At 40.5% G+C, this 25,010-nt stretch overlaps 1 protein-coding gene across 1 annotated transcript in view; it reads left to right on the top strand.

Annotated features, from left to right (window-relative positions):
• The window catches only part of LOC131663266 (sonic hedgehog protein), a 100,336-nt gene extending 75,791 nt beyond the window's left edge, over positions 1-24,545 (top strand). Inside the window, exons 2-3 of the mRNA XM_058933570.1 lie at positions 23,351-23,612; positions 23,798-24,545. Coding sequence (XP_058789553.1) covers positions 23,351-23,612; positions 23,798-24,492 — 957 coding nt within the window. The 3' untranslated portion in view covers positions 24,493-24,545. The remainder of the gene's footprint in view (positions 1-23,350; positions 23,613-23,797) is intronic.
• The last annotated feature ends 465 nt before the right edge of the window (positions 24,546-25,010 follow it).

The following is a 25,010-nucleotide window of genomic DNA, read 5'->3' as shown; positions in this document are numbered from 1 at the left end:
ATAAGGAAAAGTTTTTTTGGAATCGCAAAAGAGTTACAAAGAAAGTCTTTGAACTTAGGTGTAAGCAAGTAAAGGTCGGGGGAAATATAAAAAAAATCCAACAAAAAAACTCTGAAAAATGTACATCTGAGACTGAGGGAACCACGGAGGCATGCTCAGAAGACACATCATTAGCAACAAATTATACCGTAGATGGACGTAGAATAGTAAACATAGATACAATGGCACATCAATTAGTTTGTGGTCAGTGCAACACGGTATTATTATTGTTAGATACCGTTCGCGAAAAAAAAAATAGATTTGGCTTCCATTTTCAACGTGACATGTCGACAATGCCAAGCAATAACTAGCGTTCATACTGACAAAAAGCATCCAGTTCCTAATAAAAGGATGCACTACGATGTGAATACAAAAGCTGCATTAGGTTCGTACAGTGAATATTAACTTGGGCAAATGTAAAACAAATAGCTTGGCACTAAACATCAATAAAATATTTTTTTGACAGGTTGCTTGCATGCAGGAATGGGCTGTACACACATGAATAAGCTGTTGTCTGGATTGAATGTACCAGAATTAAACTGGCAAACGTATAAGTTGCACGAAATTGAAGTTGGATTGATAGCAGAGGAAGTGGCTCGTGAGAGCTGCCTTTACGCAGTCGACGAAGAGAGGCAATTAACAATTGATAATATAGAATCAATGGAAAGAATGCTGTAGGTTTACTATATAGTTATTTATATTCAAAGTTTTAATTAATCAAATCTACTTTGAATGAATCAAGTATTCAATTTATATTTTGTGTGCTGATGAAATGTTTGTCAAGTGATCATATATACATCATTTAATTCTTAATTTTATAGTTTCCTCGACAATTGTACCTGATTAAGTGAATATTATACAGGGTGTCCCATTTTAATTTACCACCCCCTAAAACAGGTTAATAATTTGCTCTGAGAAAAAAATGTTTCAAATAAAATTTGTTGGGTTCGAAGGGGGGTATCTTTTGGCTATTTCAGCTGCGACCTTGAACATGACCTTCAAGGTCATTTGAAAGTCAAGACCAAATTTTCATATGAAATGTGCATATTTTATGGCGGATTCGGATTCTACTAAAAAAGAAAAACACTTTTTGTATGAATCATTTTTTGAAAAAATCCCAAATTTTTGTTATAAACGGCTTTAAAAAAGTAGAAAAAATCACTAGATATCTCTACCTTAAACTAAGGTTAGAATTTTTCCCACAGTTAAGAATGATTTTGATGAATGTTACTGGATTCAATGAGGGACATACTGTAGTGACCTTCACCACGAACTTGCTTAAGAGCCATCAATGTCATTTGAAGGTCATCAAGATTTTTTGAAGGTCAAATGTTTATTTACAGGTAACCATTACATTTTATCCGAGGAATTAGAATATTAGAATTAGAATATTTTTCTCGTAAATGCTTTATTTCTCGCTAAAAGACATTTTTTTGCTTCGTTATCGTTCTATTGGTAAGGCTTGTAAATTCTTACAGCTCCTCAAAGCTTCTCATCATTAGGTTTTCATTGACTTTCTGAATTTCAGATTAAATAAAAATTAAATTATTAATTTAAGATTAAATATTCCCTAAAAAATCTACCTACAACAGATAATGGCTGACTACACGCCAGTAGAGATAGTCAACATGATCAAGATTCTGGGAGAATGTCACGACAATTACAAGGCTGCAGCGAGGCTGTACGCTGAAAAGTATCCGGACGCTCGTCATCCTACTAGGAGGAATATTAAACTTCTAACGATAAGAGCTCAAGGAGGTAACTTAAGAAGGAAGAGGCGACGGACGGGCCCAAGAGAGCATATTGCGCTTGGGGTTCGTGCTGTAATTGCCGAGGATCCTCATATTTCGACGCGACAAATTCAGCGAATGCATGGAGTACCCAGATCAACAGTTTCCCGTGTATTGCGTCATTTTAGATTTCATCCATATCACTTGCACCTTACACATGCCATTGAGCCTGGTGATCCTGCCAGGCGACTTAGATTCTGTCAATGGGCGGAAACACGAATGCGCATAGATCCATTTTTCTTTGATCGGACTCTCTTTACAGACGAGGCAAAGTTCGACAATATGGGAGGAGTTAATTTTCATAACGCGCATTATTATGCAGAAGAAAATCAACATTGGCAGCGAGATCACCGTACACAAAGACGGTGGTCAATTAATGTTTGGGCGGGCATAGTTGGGGAATACGTTGTGGGTCCAATTTTTTATGACCGTAATTTAAACGGCGAGCTTTATTTAGATATTCTCGAGAATCAAATTCCACCTCTTCTAGAAAACATTCCGCTAGAAATAGGGCGAGACATGTGGTTCCAGCAAGATGGTGCTCCCGCTCATCGTCGACTACTTGTCAGGAGATTTCTGAACGCGACATACCCAAATAGTTGGATTGGAATTGGTAGTCCAATCTGTGAATTTCCTGCGCGATCGCCAGATTTGACCCCATTGGACTTCTTTCCGTGGGGAGCCGTGAAGCAGAGAGTTTACGCGGAAGCCCCGACGACGGCACAAAATTTGATGGAGAGAATTGTTGCAGCATTCCAGGCGTTAACCCCACAAACATTAATAGATGTCCAAAGAAGTTTTCGGCAGAGAATACAAATGTGCATTCAACAAAATAGGCAATTGATAGAGCACTTGAGACATTGAAATTTCCGTGACTAGCTGAATGAAGGGGTCTTGCCTTAAGTGGTTGGACGTGAAGGTCTTGCCTTAAGTGATCCAAAGGATACCTCTGTCTTTGTTTGAAGCTAGTAACATTCATCTAAAACATCTTATTTCTAGAACAAATTCTCTTTTCAGTTAAAGGGAGAGCTACCTACCTATTGATGATCAAAAAATGATTCAGACAAAAAGTGTTTCTCTTTTCTAGTAGAATCCGAATCCGCCATAAAATATGCACATTTCATATGAAAATTTGGTCTTGACTTTCAAATGACCTTGAAGGTCATGTTCAAGGTCGCAGCTGAAATAGCCAAAAGATGCCCCCCTTCGAACCCAACAAATTTTATTTAAAACATTTTTTTCTCAGAGCAAATTATTAACCTGTTTTAGGGGGTGGTAAATTAAAATGGGACACCCTGTATATTTTTTTATAGAGAATTCATATTTTTCATCGTCATTAATCAATTTTTTATCGTGATTTTGTGAGCTTCAAATAAATATGTAAGCTCTAATAATAATTGATAACACATCACAGTTTTTTTAACTTTTATCAATTTTTTTCAAAATAGATTTGAATTTTTTTCATTGATGTACTCTTTTTCTAAATGCTACGTGTATAAATAAATCAAAGATGTTTAATGAAATCAATGACTGTAGATATGTCTTTCAGGCCTTCACACCTTGGTAGGTCATTCATCTTTCCCGATCTTCCTGTTGAGATGCCTCTTTATACACTTAATAGTACCCATAAAGTTCGTATAAGTGCATCGTTAGATATGGGTTGGTTTACGCAAGGCTCAGGGCGGTCATACGACAGTACATCTGGTACTGCAACTGTAATGGGAAAATTTTCTAGAAAAGTTCTTTCTACGATAACTCTTAATAGGGCAAAATTCTTGGCTATTTCAAACAGCTTAAAACTTCAAATCACCAATTTTATTCAAAGTTGGTAGACTTGTTATCTATACAGAGGGTAACATCTGTGCAGAGTTTTAGATCAAAATATTGATAAGGGGCCGTCTTATCAACTGTTGAAAAAATATTGGACTTTTTTTTATTAATTCGGTTTCTCGGAGACTAATAAAGATATGGACATGATTCTTTTTTTAAAAGACACGGAAAGAGTTTCACTTTTAAAATGTAAATAATAAAATACCAAATCATTTATTTATGCCATTGTTATAAACAATTTTTTCAAAAAATCGACGATATCTCAAAAAACGATATTTTTTTTTTAATTTTTGTACCATCGTGTTCCTTGTCATTTTTGACATAAGAAACCGTTGAGAAAATCGAGTGCCCGCTATTAGGATTAAGATAGCACTAAAATGAAACGAACCGCGCGCTAGCCGCTCGGCCGTCTGCTACTCGTGCGGTTCCAACGTTGCTTGCTGCAATTGCCTTCTTTAAAGAATAAATAATTTCATATTCTAACAGTCTATATGTATTTATTTAAATAATATATAAATGTATTAATTAAGTAAGTAATGTAAATGAACTATTTTTTTATACAATCTGATATAATATTGAAATTAAACATTTGCTCTCTGCGTTTGAGCGGGCTTGAGACCGACGCATATTTAGGATGCGGCCGCATTAAAAATGTTTTTTTATCGGACCTACACCATAATACTCTTAATAAGTTATTTACAAGTAATTTTACAAAAAAAAACCTTTAAATTATGCGTCTTATTTCAAATTCAGAAGAGTATGAAGTTTTTTTTTACTTTAATTTCCGTTGTATACAAAAATAAGTTGTATCAAAAATACATTTCAAAATACTGTAAAAAAAATTATTTATGTTAGTGATGGTGCCGGAAGCCAATATACAAATAGAATGAATTTTCTAAACTTAGTTCGACATTACAGAATTTATTCTATTAGAGCAGAGTGGCATTTTGTTGCAAGTTGTCATGGTAAAAGTCCGTGTGATGGAATTGGTGGAGGTATAAAAAGATTAGCTCGACGAGAAAGCTTGCTCGGTAAAATCATAAGTAATTCTGCAGAATTTTACAAATGGGTGAAGCAAGCTATGCCTAAAATAACGTTTATTTACTGTAGTCAAGAAAAATATGAAATTTTTGAAAGTAGCATGTATAGTCAATTAAAAGATGCTCTTACTATACAAGGAACACAATCACTGTATGCATTCATTCCAGTTAGTGATGACAAAACAACGGAAATTAAAGTAAGAAAAACTTCATACTCTTCTGAATTTGAAATAAGACGCATAATTTAAAGGGTTTTTTTGTAAAATTACTTGTAAATAACTTATTAAGAGTATTATGGTGTAGGTCCGATAAAAAGAACATTTTTAATGCGGTCGCATCCTAAATATGCGTCGGTCTCAAGCCTGCTCAAACGCAGAGAGCAAATGTTTAGTTTCAATATTATATCAGATTGTATAAAAAAATAGTTAATTTACATTACTTACTTAATTAATACATTTATATATTATTTAAATAAATACATATAGACTGTTAGAATATGAAATTATTTATTCTTTAAAGAAGGCAATTGCAGCAAGCAACGTTGGAACCGCACGAGTAGCAGACGGCCGAGCGGCTAGCGCGCGGTTCGTTTCATTTTAGTGCTATCATAATCCTAATAGCGGGCACTCGATTTTCTCAGCGGTTTCTTATGTCAAAAATGACAAGGAACACGATGGTACAAAAATTAAAAAAAAAATAATATCGTTTTTTGAGATATCGTCGATTTTTTGAAAAAATTGTTTATAACAATGGCATAAATAAATGATTTGGAATTTTATTATTTACTTTTGAAAAGTGAAACTCTTTCCGCGTCTTTTAAAAAAAGAATCATGTCCATATCTTTATTAGTCTCCGAGAAACGGAATTAATAAAAAAAAGTCCAATATTTTTTCAACAGTTGATAAGTCGGTCCCTTATCAATATTTTGATCTAAAACTCTGCACAGATGTTGACCTCTGTATAGATAACAAGTCTACCAACTTTGAACAAAATTGGTGATTTGAAGTTTTAAACTGTTTAAAATAGCCAAGAATTGCCTAAATAGGAAATGTACTAGATGTGAGAAGAGATTCGGGATCGCTGATAAATAGATATTATCAGCGATGGATATACCTACTCTTAATCTAAAATTAGTTTTAGAATATTAGATTTAGTGAAAAGATATGAAAAAATAGATTGTAAAGAAATTATACAATTAGCTGATCGTAGTTGTCAAAAAGCTTTTGAACTTAAAAAAGAATTGACTGTAAAAGCTTTCAGTCAAAGTATGTGAGTATCTTAGATCTGTGGTAGTTTGATAAACAGTTGCCTTTATCTGTGGATTAGGTACCACATTAAATAAAATGCTGGTTATTGTACGTCCTGCGCTATTCGTGTATAGTACATTGCCCGACACGTTCTTTTGCCCACCCTGAGGCGAAATTGGCCAAACTTTAAAGTAGTATATCTCAGCGAAAAAGAGTCATAGAATAAAAAACTTGAGGCCATTTTAAAGGTAATAGCAAAAGCTTTGAGTAACGTAAAGATAATATTGTTTGTACTAGAATTAAGTTTTTTATGCTTAAAAAATGAATATAAAAAAAATTTTGTTTACCCATATACAAATTTATTTATTTCCTACGTACATCAGCGGATCATTAAAAATCTAAGCAAATTTAAAAGGTGGAACGTTCCTCTTTAAAATAAGAGAGACAGAACTCATTTCTGTTTTTTTTATACTGAGATATAACTTTTTTTATAAAAAAAATCGTTTTTTTTCATCAGCTCATATCTCGATTGCTATGCATTAAATAAAAAAACTTTAAAGATAAAAGTTGTTTCTTTTTTGGTAAAAAATACAAAAATAAAGTGAAAACTAAGATCTAGAACAAATTTTTTTTAATTTTTTCACGCTAACCATTTTTTTATTATTCATTTTCTTTATTTTTTTTTTATTTAATTATGATCAACAGTCTCAAACAAATTTTCAATAATAAATTTTTACTTAAATTTACCAATAAATAAATAAATAGAAATAAGTAAGTTCTAGCCACTTTTATAAAGTAATACATGCTTTTCGACACTCCGTGCGCAGCGTCTTTCCCGCACGTTGAGCAGAAAACGTGCGTTGAAAATCGTACTTTCCACAAGTATAAAAAAATACGATACGGCACATGTTCGAGAAAGAGTTTCTCATCTCGTGTACCTTTCCACCCTCGTTTTGCTCGGGCGTAAACGCCACACGAGACAAGAATCTACTTTCTCGCACTGGAATCGTAATGTACTATATTATTTATTATTGTAACGGTCCTATCTATGAGCTAGTTTATTATATCACTGAATCACCGCAACCTGTCAAACGCATCTATCTGTTTACTCAAATCAGCACATTAATCGGCGCCACCTCACCGATTATTCGATTGTACTCGTATTAGTACAAGAGTCTAATATCATAACCAAATAAGGAGCGTGACGTCACAAACTAATAGATATAGATATAATGATTTTTGTGATTTGAGAAAAATATGTTAATTAGATGTAATTTTGATATAACAAAGTATTTCTTATATAGATTTTAGTACGTAAATTTAGAATATAGTAATACGAATCGCGTTTAATTATTAAATAATAATGAATTTTAATATGCAAAATTGATTGATTTATTACGCTAATAATATGAATTATTAGAAAAATGTAAATATGCAAAGTGAATAAGTATAGAACATGAGTAAGAATTGGTTTCATTAATAACAGCTGAATAATAACTGTTATTAATAAATAAACAATTAATGATTTATTTAAATAATAAGCTGTATATAGAACGAAAGTATTAATTTTATACTTGAAAATGATAGCTTTATAATTTAGGAATCTTAGATAAATAATCTAATAATTACATTATAAGATTAGGAAAAACCGTTACAAATATGAAAAATTAGTTATAATTCAAATGTTATTAACTAATTTAAATATTCATTTTTGGAAAATACCTCTAAATTGAATCAACTATAAAGTTATATAAAAATTTATTAATTTTCTATTGTAAATATTGTAATATCACGTTAATTAACTTTATTAGTTAATAACTTTTGACGACACTATTGCGATAATTGTATATTGTATAAAACCAACAAATAACAAATTCTGTAAAGTTTACATGTGTTAAAAGCTTACTGTCAATGGTTATTTACTTGTAAATTAAGAAAACTCATTTCTCAAAATTCGCGAATGTCTCTCGAATATTCGATGACATCTCGAAGAAAACGCTCCTGTGAAAATAGGCGGGAAAATTTGTGTATAATACGCCCACTATTGCACAGGCTGGCATTCACTTCTAGACTTGCAAAGTGAGCACATGAGTCTGAATAAACTTGGCTAATACCGAAGTTCTTTCTCTCATTGTAATTAACTGAACAAGACTTTTCCTGTCCTATAATTCGAGCTCAACTTATAGAACATCTCGCGCTATAAGAAACTTGGGCCGAATGATATCCAATCCCAAGAAGACTTTAGCTCTGCTTATGTGACAATTTGCACCATAAGAAACTAGGGCATAGTCTGACTTTCCTTAAAACCTTAGCCATATTCGCATATATTTGATTTTTCAATTTATTTGACAAGTAGAGTAGATTTATTAGAAACGAATTTTTACTTATTAGCGCAACTAGATACAAGAGTTTGAATTATTTATAAGTGATACGAACATCACATTATCATATTATTATTACATAAATATAATTGAACTTTTTTTGTAATTAATCAAAATTTTACAAAAATAATATAATATTTTCAAAGTAACGAAAATATAATTTTTTATAACATAAATGGCTAGCGTGAAAAAATGAAAAAAAAAAATGTGTTCCAGATCTTAGTTTTCATTTTATTTTTGTATTCTTTACCAAAAAAGAAACAATTTTTGTCTTTAAAGTTTTTTTATCTAATGCATAGCAATCGAGATATGAGCTGATGAAAAAATAAAACGATTTTTTTTATAAAAAAAGCTATATCTCAGTATTAAAAAATCAGAAAAGAGTTCTGTCCATCTTATTTTGAAGAGGAACATTCCACCTTTTAATTTTGCTTTGATTATTAATGATCCGCTGATGTGCATAGCAAATAAATAAATTTGTATATGGGTAAACAAAAAATTATTTTTATAGTCATTTTTTAAACATACAAAACTTAATTCTAGTACAAACAATATTATCTTCACGTTACTCAAAGCTTTTTCTATTACCTTTAAAATGGCCTGAAGTTTTTTATTCTATGACTCTTTTTCGCTGAGATATACTACTTTAAAGTTTGGCCAATTTCGCCTCAGGGTGGGCAAAAGTACATGCCGGGCACTGTATATTGATTTAGTGAAATTAGATAAATACTACAATATCAAAGTTATAAAGTGATCGAATTTTTTTAATAACAGACTGAAATATTTATGAAACTTTATATTAATATTACACAATAAAAATTATTTTTCAAGTTTACTCATTTTGAAAATATATTTTTAAAAAATTTTGCGACGTAACGAATCACTAAACCACTTTATTATTTACGATCGCTTAAACGAATACTTTTTTAAAATGCAGGCATCCTCGTGTTGCACTAGGCACCGACTGAGTGAATATTCGATACAGATCTTGTAGATATTAAGCCACGTTCTGATTTTGTTTTTAAACAGCCTTATACAGCGTATATTGTTTTGAAAAATCCTGCGAGAAAACGTCAAGTTTCAAAGATGAGTGTGTTTCAAGTGCATAGACAAGGACTGACTGAATTCTGACTTCGAAATTTAAAAAGATACACGATGACAATTCTCAAAACTTGGCAATAGATACTTTAAATCATTACGAAGAACAACTTCCTCGCTGACTGTTTTACACTTTCTGAATATTTTGTTAATGTTTTTTAATCGGAAGATTTCGCTAAGCGGCGATTACATAGTTTCAGGGGCTAGTCGGCTCGGGCCAAGCATCGAAGGGATTATTCGATCCGGCCCGTCAATTATAAAATGTTGCACTATTTCGTTAAATGAAATCTACATTTAAACTAAAAAACTTATTTAAAATTAGTTTCTCTTATCAAGAGGAACTAATTCCAACAGTCCAAATTAACATGCCTCTTCAGTGAGTTAAAGTCATTTGACAATTTTGTCTAAAAACGTGATCGATATAAAAATATCTCTTATGCATGAAGCTCATTCAAAATAAACATTATACATGTACATTATACAATAACATAACGCTACAAAAAAATCAAAATTCAAATTTACGTAGCCGGCGGAAATTCAAAATTTATGATACTTTTTGAACAGACCTCGTATATGTAAATCTTTATATTTATCGTAGATATATACGAGGTCTGTCCGGAAAGTATAGGGCCTACCTTTATATTTTCGTGCTAGCGTTATTCTTTATCGTCTGATGGGTGGCATCCTTCAAAGTAACCCCACTTGATTGAATAACACGGTTCCATCGATGTTTTCACTTTTCAAAACAGTCCTGGAACTCACTTTTAGGGATAGCCTTAAGTACACTCGTCGCATTGTTTTCAACGGTTGTTTTGTCATCGAATCGGTGTCCTTTTAGTGGTTTTTTTAGTTTTGGAAACAGCCAAAAGTCACAAGAAGCTATGTCGGGACTGTATGGAGGTCGTCGAAGCAATGCGATATTGTGTTTGCTCAAAAACTCCTGCACAGGATTGGATGAATGCGCTGGCGCATTATCGTAATGGAGAAGCCAGTCACCATTTTCCCAAAAGTGCTGCCGTTTTCTTCTTACTGCATCACGCAAACGTTTTAAAATTTGAACGTAGTATTCTTTATTGATTGTCTGACCTATTGGTGCATATTCGTAATGTACAACACCTTCACAATCGAAAAAAACAACATTGACTTAACATTGCTCCGACTTTGACGTGCTTTTTTTGGTCTTGGTGATTCAGAATGCTTCCACTGTGAAGATTGTTGTTTTGTTTCAGGATCATAACCATAAACCCATGATTCATCACCTGTAATAACTTTTCTAAGCACAATATCATCATTATTGAACATTTCCAGATTGTCCAGAGCGATTTCTAAGCGAATGTTCTTCTGTTCTGCTGTGAGCAATTTTGGGATGAATTTCGCACACATGCGTTTCATTCCTAAATTTTCGGTTAAAATTTCTGAAATGATAGTTTTTGGTATCCCAAGGTCTTCTTTTAGTTCTCGCACAGTCATACGACGATCTTGTTCGATTGCAAGTCGCACTCGCTCAATATTATCTGCGATTTTTGTCGTCGAAGGTCGGCCGGAACGAGAATCACTATCGACAGAAGTGCAACCATCCTTGAACCGTTTATACCACTCTTTTATTCGTGTTTTGCTTATACACTCACTTCCGAAGGCCTTTTGCATCATTTCAATAGTTTCCGAACTCGTTTTTCCGAGTTGAAAGCAAAATTTGATGCAAATTCGTTGATCTTGCTTTTCAGTCATTTTTGACAATATCAAAATCCGACGAACGCGAAAAAGGCACTCTAAACAAAGACACGCTGCGCATGAACTATACGTCCGGCAGGTGTTAGTAAGTAACCAATAGATTCGTGAGGCTCTACTGTTGACGTTTCTGTCCGGTAGAGATCGCTCGAACACTATGGCGCGAAGATATAAACGTAGGCCCGATACTTTCCGGACAGACCTCGTATTTCTTGTTAACAATGGAAAAAAATGGTTTCGGATGGTCATAAAACATTTCTACTTAAAAGACCTTACACCGAAAGAAATCAAAGCTAATTTAGATGCAGTTCAAGGTGTATCTGCCCCTGTGTTTGCAACTGTTTACAATTGGGTAAATGAATTTAAACGTGACCGTACACCGACTGCAGATGAACATCGTTCAGGCTGTCCTGTAGACGTGAGCACTCTGGAAATGATCAATAAAATTCACGATATGATGTTGAGTGACCGAAAAATAAAATTGCACGAAATAGTTGAGGCGACAGGGGTTTCAAAAGGTACAGTCATTTCGATTTTGCATAAGAAATTGGACATCCATCCTAATTCGGATGACTTTCTGCGTTGATTCATAACTGTAGAGGAAACGTAGATACATCACTACACTCCTGAGACGAAGGAACAGTCAAAACAGTAGATTGTGAACGGTCAATCAGCTCCAAAGAAGGTGAAAACAGTGAAGTCGGCTGGCAAGGTTATGGCCACTGTTTTTTGGGATGACAACAGAACAAACAATCACCGGAGAGTATTATGCGTCGTTTTTGGACCGGTTAAGCGAGAACATAAAGGAAAAACGTCCTCATTTGAACAAAAATAAATTCTGTTTCATCAAGACAATGCACGAGTGCACACTTGTTTAGTTTCAATGGCTAAAATGAAGGAATTGAAGTTCAAATTGTGACAGGGCTATAGCGATGCTCGCTGGCCCTGTGTGCGGCACTCTCCTCGCGTGAACGCAGCGACCAAGTATATGCTATATAGCGACTACATACTTGGTCGTTGCAGGATCTGGAGAGAGGAGCGCGACGATCGGCGAGGTGTCGCCGTGAGTGCGAGTGAGAGCGAGAAGAGCGAGAGAGAGAGAGCGATTTTGACTGATTTTTGACGGCGAGAGAAGTGGGAGCGCGGCGGCGCGAGGCTTAGAAATTAAGAGAGAAGAAGGGCAGTTAGGCGCAAGCTCTCGAGTAATTAGGGCCGCCTAAGGAGAGACTGGACGAGACGATATTTCGACCAGAGAGGAACTACTGCCAGGAGTACGACTGCCACTTGCCAGGAGAGCCAGGAGTTCCAAGCCGAGCCCGGACAAGCAGCGACCATTCGCCGTCCACGGGGCAAAGGCCGTGTTGTTGCGGCCCTTCCTGCACCAGCCTCGGTCATCGCCAGGGCGCCGTTTCCAGCGGGCCTACGCTTTCGCCGGCGTCGCCTCTCTGTCGACGGACCGTCGGCATCCGGTGGGTCAAAAGCCGGTCTATCTCTCTCGCGCCAGCTCTCGCTCGATTACGGACATTAGCGTATTTTGATTTTATCGCGCACGCTGAGCGATTTCGCGCGAACTCTTGTCGCGGAAAGGCTGAGCGAGCGCGCTCGTCGCGGCGAAGTTAATCTTGTAGCGATATTTGTGAAAAGGCGTCAATAAATGAGATCGCCATATGTAATGTAATTGAATTAAAGCGTCCGATTCTTTGTATCAACCTTCCCCAACCAGCGCGAACTTCGGCCTGTGAAAGTCAGCGCTGGCTTTCTTTACCGAGAAAGAACCCAGAACAAATTAGCAGAGACCAGCCCAAGGCGCACGGAGGCTGACCACTCTTGCATGGCATCCCTTGTTTAATCTCGGCGGGTTTTCGTTGTTCGCATCGCTTTGTTCTGGTTGGAAAGAGGTGATCGCGATAATTCTCTTTGTGATAAGTTTTGAACAGTGCGGTGTCTCGGCCGATCAGCGCTTTTCGGCGAATTCGCGGAGTAGCGAGCGAGAGCCGTGGAAATAAGTTGGAAAAGGGAAAATTTTAGTTGTATGGGACATTTTGAGTTTTCGTCATTATTGTGTCGTCAACGCATTTGGCTCGAGTTACGCGGAAGCCCGAAGCTAGTGAAACGGGCTGAGGCGAGTATCGCGGTGTTGTGATTAAGCGATTACGCTGTAAATTTGTGTGCTGTTATTACGCAGATTGCGATTGCTCGAGCCGGGTGTTTTGGCTAGTTAAATTTGTACGTTTGAATTGTGTGTTTCTGAATTTGAAAGTTGCGAGAATCGCAACGATCATTCTCGGCTGTTTGGATTGTTGCTGAGCGTGAGCTCAAGGTTAAACGTGTTTATAGGCTGAGTAAGGTCTTTGTGTTGCGTACTCGGACCATGGGCATGCCGGCTTGTGCACGTTGAGCTGTTCTCGAAAACAAAGAGGACAAACGCGCTTAGGCCTAGTGAAGGTGAAATAGGCCGAGGAAAGCTTGGGTTTGTTTTGGTGCCTGTTTGTTTACCGCGCGGGGTCGCGTGAAATACGATGCCGGTGACGAGATCGCTCAAGCATCGGAGAGCTGCGGAATCGCGGCCGCGGCCAGAAGCGTTTAGAAGGCGGGTTATGAAAATTCCTGTAGTAAAGTCAATATGGGAGCACATTCAGGCAATGCAAATTCAGGAATTGCTGACATGGATGACGTCGAACGGATTAGTTACGGACGGCACGACCGCGATCGTGCAAGACAGGGCATTTCGCGTATTTTTATATAGCGTGCGTCACGAATCGACACCGCCTCTGAGTGCCGATGATTTTCTATCAGGTGAAATACCGACGATCGTTGATGCGAGAAGCGCATCATCGGCGCGGGTCGGATCACTGCTGGAAACTTTAGAGGCGGAGGTGAACGCAGCGGTAAGCGCTCGACGAGAGCGGAGTGACGTCATGCGGGAGATACGTGCGTTGCCATCGGAGACGCGAGTTCGCGCCATAGATGGTGTGATTGCACGTGAGGAGGTGCGCGGAAGGAAACAAAGAGCGGGCTTGCATCGTTCGGTGCCGACGGACTTCGCGCCAGCTCTGGGTACTGCGAACACGCAAACAGAGATTGTGCGAGCGCGCGTGGAGCGGCGACCGGAGAGTTTCCATGGTCGGGAGCCATCGATGTGGCAGCGCGCAGTAAAAACGTTTTGGCCGGCGTGGTTAACTTCGGCAGCATCTAGGGTAAATAATGCTGAGAGCCGGGGCGAACGCGAGGGCATATCGCAGGTAGCAACGCGTGGCCCGGGAAGTACGAGCACGCCGGTGCGCGATGGCGCGCAGCTGGGGGCGAGGTACCGACCTTGTGAGATGAATTACGATCTGAAGCATGTGAATGACACCGCGGGTGCGCGGTTAGGCAAGCATGAGGCCGGTAGAGAGCCTGATGAAACAGAGGACACGGACTACGATTCGGCGCTCGATGACGACGAAACGTGGCTAGAGAGCGCGTCAGAGGAAGAGCGCGCGAGCAAACCGAGGGGCCGATTTCTTAATGGGCAACAAGCAGACGCGGTCACGGCGGTAAGAAGTTGGTCTTTAGCATTCTCGAAGAAGGACGGACTGTCAGCGGAGCAATTTTTGAGACGATTGCATGAAATGCAATCATTTTACAGATTCAAGGACGCGGAGATATTGTCGGCGTTAATGTTGTCGTTTACTAGTGCGGAAATGGCTTTATGGTGGGAAACGAATCGCCCGAGCTGGGATACATTGCAGGATTTTAAAGATGAATTCCAGCGCCAGTTTTGTCCGCGGCGATCGCGCGAGGATGTTTACGACGCGCTACGCCGCCGAACTCAAGGCGAAGATGAGCCACTAGGTGAATTTCTCACGGCCTTTCTGTATATTGCGAGTAGGTTAGAACCGAAGCTTTCGGAACGTAGACAGCTTGAGTTGATTAAAAATAACTTATACCCGAAACTTCGCAATTATATCAGGGCGAAGAAGGTTCAAACGCTCAGAGACCTTCGCGTTTACGGGGAGAGATTTGAACGCAGACGGGACATCGAGAATCGCTACCGCCCGCCGCCAGCGCCGCAGGAGTCGTTGATGCCAGAAGTCGCTTACCGCGGAGATTCATCAAAAAGAACCGCGAACACTAGCAGCGGTGCGAACTTTGCGATGGGCGAACGAGTTTATGCGGTCGGGAATGAGAATAGTAAGGACCGCCAAGGAAAGAAAAATAAGTCGGCAACAAAACCCGTAGGCAGAAGCCGCAATCCGGATAGTGAAGGTGTAGCTCAACGTAAGGATGGGGATTCGTCAAAAGAGTTGCCGAGAGATGTAGTGACCGTGTTATCCCAGCTAGCTCATTCGCAGAGGGGTCCGCCCAGGGGAACTGCGAGCCTGCAAGGAACGCTGCAGGGCGCGTGACCTTTCAGGGCGTATGCCACAAATGCGGGGGGCTGGGACATCGGAAGGCCGAGTGCCCAAGCCCGGAGAACTTGAAGTCGACGTGAACAAGTTCGGAGCCGTTGGGGGCTGGAGGCACAAGTGGCAGAGGGGTTTGTGACCGAAGTGCGAGTCGCAATCGGGGAAAGAGCCCAGTGCGCTGCTACAAATGCCAACAGCTAGGACATTACGCGAACCGGTGTTCACAAGGAAGTAGAGCGGGGCTAACGTGCCAAGGCTGCGGTAAAGAAAATAAGACGTTGGAAACATGTCCGCAGTGTCAGGTCTGGCTCAAAGCTCTGGAAAACTTAAAAGCGGGACCCAGTTGCCCGACGGATTCCGCGTAGTTGTGCGTAATAGGGCACCCAACGGGGCAAAAGTCGCGTTCATGAGGCTGTTTTATAGCAAGTTCGCAGAGTTTCAACAGCAGGTTGAGCGAAATGAAGCTAGATTAGGCGCGAATAACGCGAAAACAGAGGCCTCTATGCAACGCGAGGGCGCGAAAGATAGAATCAAGGAGAGTTCGAGCAAAGAGTTCGACTGGATCGAATTCAACGAACGATGGACAAGAATGCGTGAAGCAGGGCCCGAGCGCGAGCGAGGAAAGCGAGCGTTGGAGTCGGGAGAAATGCTGGATGCACGCGAATCAGAGCGACATCGAGCAGATGGCCAAGGGAGTCCGATGCTCGGGCGTGGGTCGAGAGGTAAATCGACGAGAACGCCCGGGGTGGATCAGCCGGGCATGAACTCGATGGAAACTGCAGAGACCGCGCGGTCTTCGAGAAGTCCAGAGAGCGGCGCGTGCGCGGCCAGTTCCGGAACAAACTCGGACTGAGAGATCGCCTCAGCAGGCTGGAAACTCAAAAACTGACGACCTTGACGGTGTAGGCGAGACGTCGTCGCGATCCGTCACCTCGTTCAGGGAGTTTATGGTGCTGAGTGGAGAGGTAGCAGTTAGGGCGACACCGATCGCATCGGGTTTGGAAGCGTCGGATGGCGCAGGATGCGAGTCGACACGCAAAGATTTGACGGTTAGTCGGGGGAACGAGAGGCGAGGCGAGTCATCGAGAACCGGTGTAGGTTTCTCGCGCCTCTGTGTTCGTGTTTGCGTGGGCGAACCAAAAGTGGACGCGGTGGAAAATCGCGAGTTGTTGGTAGTCCATATCGCGGGGAAGCCTTACAGTGCGCTGTACGATTCAGGAGCGATGGTGACTATCGTGGGCCTGCGTGTACGCGGCGACTTTGTAGACAAAATTGAGCCATGCGACTTCGCGTTGTTCGGGTTTTCGGGAGTGAAAACCGGGATCGTGGGAAAACTTCGGCTCAGGGTTGAGATCGACGGAGTATCACGAATAATCGAAGCGCGAGTCGTGGATGTGCCAGTGCAATACGACATGATAATCGGAATGGACTTCATTCAGGAGTTCGGCATTGGCATGGATCATGCGAATAGGAGATGGCATATAGAGGATGGTCCTTGGCACTGGTTCGCGGAGCTGAAGCGCGAAAGAGTGGAGTTCCCGAGTGAGCCTGGGCTCGCGCGTGTTCGCGTTAGAGCCGAGGTCGCGGGGCTCTCCGAGTTACGATCTTCGCAGCGCGAATTAGTGGAACGTCTGGTGCGGCGGGTAGTACCCGAGAAGTCACCTGCGCGTATGCATTTAATCAAGCATGAGATCGACGTGCAGGGCGCACGACCAGTAAAAACTCCCTGAAGGCGATATTTGCCATAGGTGATGGAGTTTATGCGAAGCGAGACAAGGAAATGGCTGGAATCGGGGCTAATCAGAAAATCGACAAGCGATTGGAGTAGCGCGCCGGTTATAGTCAGAAAACAAGATGGCACGAATCGAATGTGTATAGATTTAAGGTCAGTGAATAAGGCGACGAAAACAGATGCATATCCGATGCCGAGCATTGACTCAGTTCTCGATCGTCTGCGTGGGGCGCGTTATATTTCTAAAATCGACTTGAAGAATGCGTACTTGCAGGTACCGCTAAGCGAGGAGAGCAAGAGATATACGGCATTCGCGGTCCCGGGATTAGGGTTATTCGAATATAATTACATGATCTTCGGATTAGTAAATGCTCCGGCGATGTTCATGCGGCTGATGGATACGCTTTTCGGACCGGAATTTGAGCCATATGTTTTCAAATATTTAGACGACGTAATCGTAGTAACCGGAACTTTTGATGAGCATTTGACTTGACTTGAGCGAGCTCTACAGAAGCTGGTAAATGCGGGACTCAAAGTAAACGTGATGAAGTGTGAATTCGGGTGCTCCGAGGTGACGTTCTTGGGATACCGATTGGATAGTCAAGGATTACGACCTGATCCGGACAGGATCAAGCCGGTGATTGACTTCCCGCAGCCCCGAAACGTTAAGCAGTTGCGACGTTTTCTCGGTATGTGCGGATGGTATGCGCGATTTATTGAGCATGAGAGCGAGATGAAAGTACCGCTCACGAAGCTTACGTGCAAGAGCGAACGTTGGCACTGGAAGCAGGAGCAAGCCGAAGCTTTCGAAAAGCTAAAGAAAGCGCTGACGGAGGCGCCGGTTTTGGCGAGACCCGATTTTGCGAGAACTTTCTTTATTCATTGCGACGCATCGTCGTATGCGTTAGGTGCGTGTCTGATTCAGAAGGACGAGGATGGGTTTGAACATCCTATATGCTACGCGAGTAGAATGTTGAATGTGCACGAGCGTAATTATACTGTGTCGGAGTTGGAATGCGCGGCTGTGATAATGGGGATCAAAAAGTTCCGCCCGTACATCGAGGGAGTGCATTTCGTGGTAGTCACGGATCATACGGCACTTACTTGGCTACGCAATAAGAAGGAACCTACGGGTCAGTTGGCGCGGTGGGTTCTAGAACTCCAACAGTACGATTTTGAAATCGTGTACAGGAAAGGTCGCCTTCATCATACGCCGGACGCGTTATCGCGCGCGTATGAGGACGGCGAGGAAGTAGCAGCTTTCGCGACGATCAAGGACCCTGAATACTTGCAGCGCATGAAGGACGTACTTGCGAGACCAGATAAATTTCGGAATTGGCGAGTGGAAGACAGAATGCTGTATAGATTCTCGTCTGATAGGTTACTTGATCCGGTTACAAACCGTGAGCAGTGTTGGCGCTTGGTGGTACCGTTAGAACACCGAGCTCGAGTGATGCGAGACGCACACTGCGAGCCCTCGGCAGGACATTTCGAAAGAGATAAGACATACGATAGAGTCGCGAGGGAGTATTCATGGCCTGGAATGTACTATGACATCGCGGAATTCGTGCAATCGTGCGAGAAATGCCAACGGTATAAAATAGAACAACAATTTCCGATGGGCCTCATGAGCAAGCGCGTAGTTGAGCAACCGTGGTTGGTGATAGCGGCAGACGTGATTGAACTCCCGAGGAGTAAGAATAGGTTCAGATACTTAGTCGTGTTTCAGGACTTGTTCACGAATTACGTGGAGTTTAAACCTCTTGTGTCAGCTACGGGGAAAGCTCTCGCGCAGGCTCTTGAAGAGCTTATTTTGTATCGATGGGAGATACCGGGGTATATTGTCACGGATAATGGTAAGAATTTCTGTGGGAATGAGTTTCGAGCGACGCTAGACGAGTACAAGATTGAGCACGTACTTTGTCCGCCGTACCATCAGCAGGCGAATTTCGCCGAGCGAGCGATTAAGACGCTGAAGCTGATGGTGGCGATGTTCGTCGATCAGGATCACAGGAATTGGGATAAGTATTTGCATGAATTCAGGCAGGCGCTGAATACGACGATGTAGGCGAGCACAAAAGTCTCGCCGGCGTTCTTGAATTTTGGCCGCGAACCGCAGCAGGCTAAAAGCCTGCGTCGTGGGGTAGAAACGCGAACGCCGATCATCCGCTCGTCGATCGAGGATTGGAGCGAGCGTATGGCGAGACTTGATGCGTTACGCGATCTTGTGATTAGACATATCGAAGAAGCACAAAACCGTCAGAAGAAACATTATGATAGAAAACGTCGAGACGTAGAGTTTTCGGTCGGCGATCTAGTCTTGAGGCGAGCACACACTCTGTCAAGCGCGAGTGCGGGGAAAAACGCAAAACTGGATCCGTGATATACCGGTCCATATAAGATTTTGCGAGTGGTTTCTCCGGGAATTTATATGTTGACCATGAATAACAACAAGAAGGTACCAATGGCTCATGTATCTGAGTTTAAAAGATACGTGCTTCCTCGAGGTACGAGGAAAGGTAACAGTCGAGAGTGATTTGTTTGTTGTGTGATGTTTGTGTGAGTGTGATGTTTGTATGGTTTATTTTATTTCTTTTATTTCTCGGACGAGTTAAGAGGTGACCAGAATCCAACGCCAGGCGTGCGAGCTCGCTGCCAGTGCAATTGGCAAGGGCGCAGCCCCAGATAAGGCATGAGAAGGCTGAGGTACCAAATCTGTTCACTTTAAAAGGGTTTTATGTTGTTTTGATTTATTTTATTTTATTTTCTATTTTGTATGTGTATGGTATGTTTATTTCTGTTTGATTATTTATTTTTATTTTTATTGATTTTGAAGGTTTTGGCGAGCTGAATTATTGAAGTTTTTATGATTTTGATTTTGTAATATAGTTTCAAGTCGTTTTCTCGCTGGTCCTGTGTTCGAGCGAGGAGGGTTGCGTTGGGTAACCCACGGGTGCCTGCGGCTTCCGCGGCTTAGCGGGGGGCTGTGACAGGGCTATAGCGATGCTCGCTGGCCCTGTGTGCGGCACTCTCCTCGCGTGAACGCAGCGACCAAGTGTACGCTATATAGCGACTACATACTTGTGTCGTTGCAGGATCTGGAGAGAGGAGCGCGACGATCGGCGAGGTGTCGCCGTGAGTGCGAGTGAGAGCGAGAAGAGCGAGAGAGAGAGCGATTTTGACTGATTTTTGACGGTGAGAGAAGTGGGAGCGCGGCGGCGCGAGGCTTAGAAATTAAGAGAGAAGAAGGGCAGTTAGGCGCAAGCTCTCGAGTAATTAGGGCCGCCTAAGGAGAGACTGGACGAGACGATATTTCGGCCAGAGAGGAACTACTGCCAGGAGTGCGACTGCCATTTGCCAGGAGAGCCAGGAGTTCCAAGCCGAGCCCGGACAAGCAGCGACCATTCGCCGTCCACGGGGCAAAGGCCGTGTTGCGGCCCTTCCTGCAGCAGCCTCGGTCATCGCCAGGGCGCCGTTTCCAGCGGGCCTACGCTTTCGCCGGCGTCGCCTCTCTGTCGACGGACCGTCGGCATCCGGTGGGTCAAAAGCCTGTCTATCTCTCTCGCGCCAGCTCTAGCTCGATTACGGACATTAGCGTATTTTGATTTTATCGTGCACGCTGAGCGATCTCGCTCGCGTGATCCCGCGAACTCTGGTCGCGGAAAGGCTGAGCGAGCGCGCTCGCCGCGGCGAAGTTAATCTTGTAGCGATATTTGTGAAAAGGCGTCAATAAATGAGATCGCCATATGTAATGTAATTGAATTAAAGTGTCCGATTCTTTGTATCAACCTTCCCCAACCAGCGCGAACTTCGGCCTGTGAAAGTCAGCGCCGGCTTTCTTTACCGAAAAAGAACCCAGAAAAAATTAGCAGAGACCAGCCCAAGGCGCACGGAGGCTGACCACTCTTGCAAAATTAGTAAATCACCCACCGTATTTACCAGATTTAGCCCCTAGTGACTTTTTTTATTCCCAAATCTGAAAAAGTGGCTTGTCGGACAATGATTCATCTTGAATGAGGAGGTCATAATACAAACAATCGGCTATTTTGAGGTACTTCCAAAATTATTTTTTTCTGATGACTTAAAAAAACTTGTGGGACTCCTGAAAAAGTGTGTCAAGCTAAAAGCAGATTATATTGAAAAATAAAAAAAATCTACCAGAAAAAAATTGTTTTTCTATCTTTTTCTAAGGACTTATTAACCCATTCTCGTAGCTTCATCATTCACACTCGTAAATGCGACTATATTATCTAAAGTATTCAATTTAAAAATATTTTTTATTTAAGTTGGAACCTGTATGTTTTTCTTCATTTAGAGGATTTCCTAGAAGCTGTTGGTTTGATCAGACGATGGCTCGATTCTCGAGAGCTTTCTTAGTATCACCATTAGGACCTTGACTTTCAGTCTCGCTTTCAGTTGTTTCGACAGTTAGCAAAGGAGAGACGGACTACGTATGTACCTTGGAATTCGCCAGGACAATCTCAATGATTTTTATATATCTAAAAAAAAACAATAAAAAGGAACCGATTAACCTTGCAATTACGCCTCTGCGCGCCTCTGCATGTACATCATCGTAACCTTTTTTATTGAATTGAATTTACTTACGTGTGAGGTGACAAAACTTTGACTCCGTAATTTTCTGAATGCCTTGAGAAATTTATGAACAACGCACCAATGAACGGTGATCAAAATCGATAACTGCAAAGTATCGTATGGTATCGAGACACTTACAGCGTTTAGATGACTTCACTGCTCAAAAACTCCGAGCAGAGGACGAAGCATGAGGAGTCAACGATTTGAAACAATCAAAACAAGACTATGCAAGTCCATGTAAACACGTAGATCACGAGATCGCGTAATTCTTTTTTCAGAAGGATTTCAGCAATAGCGCGAGCAGAGATGTGAACGCATGTAGTTCATACATACTGATCGCCACCGTCGCTGCGGCCAGCCGTTGGTTTGGTGGCTACTATACTGTTCATTATGTGTAGCGCATGAGTGCATGTTAGTTAGTATTTAGTTCCATCAGTTCCTTCTTTCTTAGTATTTTAATATATCATAAAAAATAAAAATAAAGGGATTGCAACTGATTTCATGATTTCGTTTGATTTCATTGATTTCACCATCAATTTCTTGCATTATATTGATTTATTTCAGTTCGGCTTTCTAGAAGTGATTTCATAATGATTTCGTGATTTCAAGGCGATCAAGGTTATTTGATTCTCAAGACTGAATAGCCCCTCGAAAAAACGTCAAATTTTCGCCTTTTGAAAATTTATAACTTTCAAAATAAGAACTTTATAAAAAAATAACAAGGAAACTTTTTCTTCTTAAAATGGATCAAATTATAAAAAAAGTCATTCCCGGCTAAAAAATTATTTATTCATAATTTCTTTAAAAAATTGCGATTTAAATGAAACGTACCATTTTTTCATAAAAAGGACTGACATATTCGGATTCAGCGACTCAAAATACATAAAAATTAACCTTTTTTCTCTTGGACATATTAGTGCACGCGAGATATTTTGTGACTACGGAATACGAAAATTGGTTAAATAAACTCATTTACAGGTGATCTTTTACATTTTAAGAGTTTTTTTTTCTGAACAAATAAGTTAAATCATTCAATCATCAACATGATTCAGTCATAAATATGCGAAAACTACAAAAAATGTTTCATGTAAATTCTTCAGATACTTGGTGTACGTGTGCTGTGACCCTTAGTCATACTTACTTCAGGCCGCCATTGAAATTCTGAACAGTTGAAAAGGAGATTAATAATTATTAATTCTTTTACAAAATATTTCAACGAAAATTTATTATTAATATTTAATAAATAGCGAATAGAATTTTGTTCTTTAGTATCCGAATAGAACTTTGTTCTTGTACCGTATTTTATGACATGATCTCTCTTCTTTTCTTAATTTGCGCCCATAAAATTCTTTGTCAACAAATATTTAAAAATAATTAAGAATTGTTCAATAATTTTCACTTTTATTATTTGAAACATAATTGAAAATATGTTATTTTTGTATACAAGTACAAATGTTAATTTTTTCTAATATGAATTTTCACAGAGGTGCAAAGAAAAATTGAACACATTGGCGATATCGGTGATGAACCAGTGGCCCGGAGTAAAGTTGCGGGTTACCGAAGGCTGGGATGAGGAAGGAAAACACGCCCAAGATTCACTTCATTACGAAGGCCGCGCTGTGGACGTGACAACAAGCGATCGAGACCGAGCTAAGTACGGCATGCTTGCTAGGCTTGCCGTTGAGGCTGGCTTTGATTGGGTTTACTACGAATCTAGGTCTCATATACATTGTTCAGTAAAATCCGGTATGCATAAGAAATTTTTTCTTTTGTTTTCTTTTCATTCTTCTCTCTCTCTCTCTCTCTCTCTCTCTCTCTTTTCACTTTTTTGTTCTTTGTCTTCCTCTTTTTTTCTGATTTATGTTCATCATAATGTACACTATGAAACAATGTGGAAAAAAATTAATCAAGTAAATGTGTAAAATTTGCAGAGTCATCATCAGCAGGCAAATCAGGCGGATGCTTTCCTGGATCGAGCCAAGTACTGGGTTATGATGGCCGACGGTTCAGATTAGAGGAGCTACGGTTGGGCGATTTCGTAGCTTCTATGGACGTTGACAGCGGAAAGATCCTGTTCAGTGAAGTGATAGCCTTCATTGATCGGTCACCGAGAAAGCGCCAACAGTTTGTACTATTAAACACTCGTTCAGGTCGAGCAATCAGACTAACGCCTACGCACCTGCTACTTGTACATGGTCGTGGAACTGTGTTTGCTGCGCACGTTCATCCTGGTGATCGTCTGCTCATTCGGCTCGATATCACGAGTAGCCTCGGCTGGGACGAGGTACTTGAGTCGAAATTGATCCTTGAGCAGGGTGCTTATGCACCGCTCACCATGGCAGGCACTATTCTTGTTGATGATGTTATAGCTTCTTGCTATGCTCTCGTCGACAGTCAGAACCTTGCACACGCTGCTTTCCTACCGCTAAGAATATGGAGCGGATTTGAGTCTACTTTTGCGAGCTTACGACGTCATCTGTTACTAAAATCTAGCTCATCTCGTCAAATTGTTAATACGATTCCCAACACTAGAGCTGACAATACAACCCAGGGCGTACATTGGTATGCTTCGCTTCTCTATAGTATTTCTACCTACGTTCTGCCCAAAAGCATGTTCTACATTTAAATAATTCTTATATGCTGTATCAATTACAAACGAAACAGGGGATTAATCGCGATTTCTTTTATAATGAAAACCAAATATTTTATTATAGCAATAAGTTACCAACAAGAATGCTACATAACATTTTTTTTGAGTTATTTCTTAATATTATATGACTTTAAAATATTTTGTAAAGCTAGAGTATTTAACTATAATTGTCTATTTTATGTAACAAACTCGACTTTTTCGATTCGATTCGAGGTAAAGTTGCAAAAGCCGTTATTTGGTATTTATTTTATATAACTTTTACGAATAACGAAAGAGTCTACCTTCATTGGTTCTTCATCAATTACCATATATTTTATTCGTTCAAATAACTTTTATAATTTTATTAATCTTTTTCTCACTGCATACATGATACTAATTTGATTAATATTATATTCGCAAACAGTTCATATTGCATTGCTATATAGAGTTTCTGATAAATCAATGAATACTTAAACTCAAAGTAATAAAATTTCAAGCCACAGAATTATTGCAAT

Source organism: Phymastichus coffea, unplaced genomic scaffold, assembly GCF_024137745.1.
Source record: "Phymastichus coffea isolate CEN01 unplaced genomic scaffold, Cenicafe_Pcof_1.1 PCOF00032, whole genome shotgun sequence".
Lineage (NCBI taxonomy): Eukaryota > Metazoa > Arthropoda > Insecta > Hymenoptera > Eulophidae > Phymastichus > Phymastichus coffea.
The sequence above is the reverse complement of the archived record's forward strand: the minus strand, read 5'-3'. Positions and strand labels throughout refer to the sequence as shown.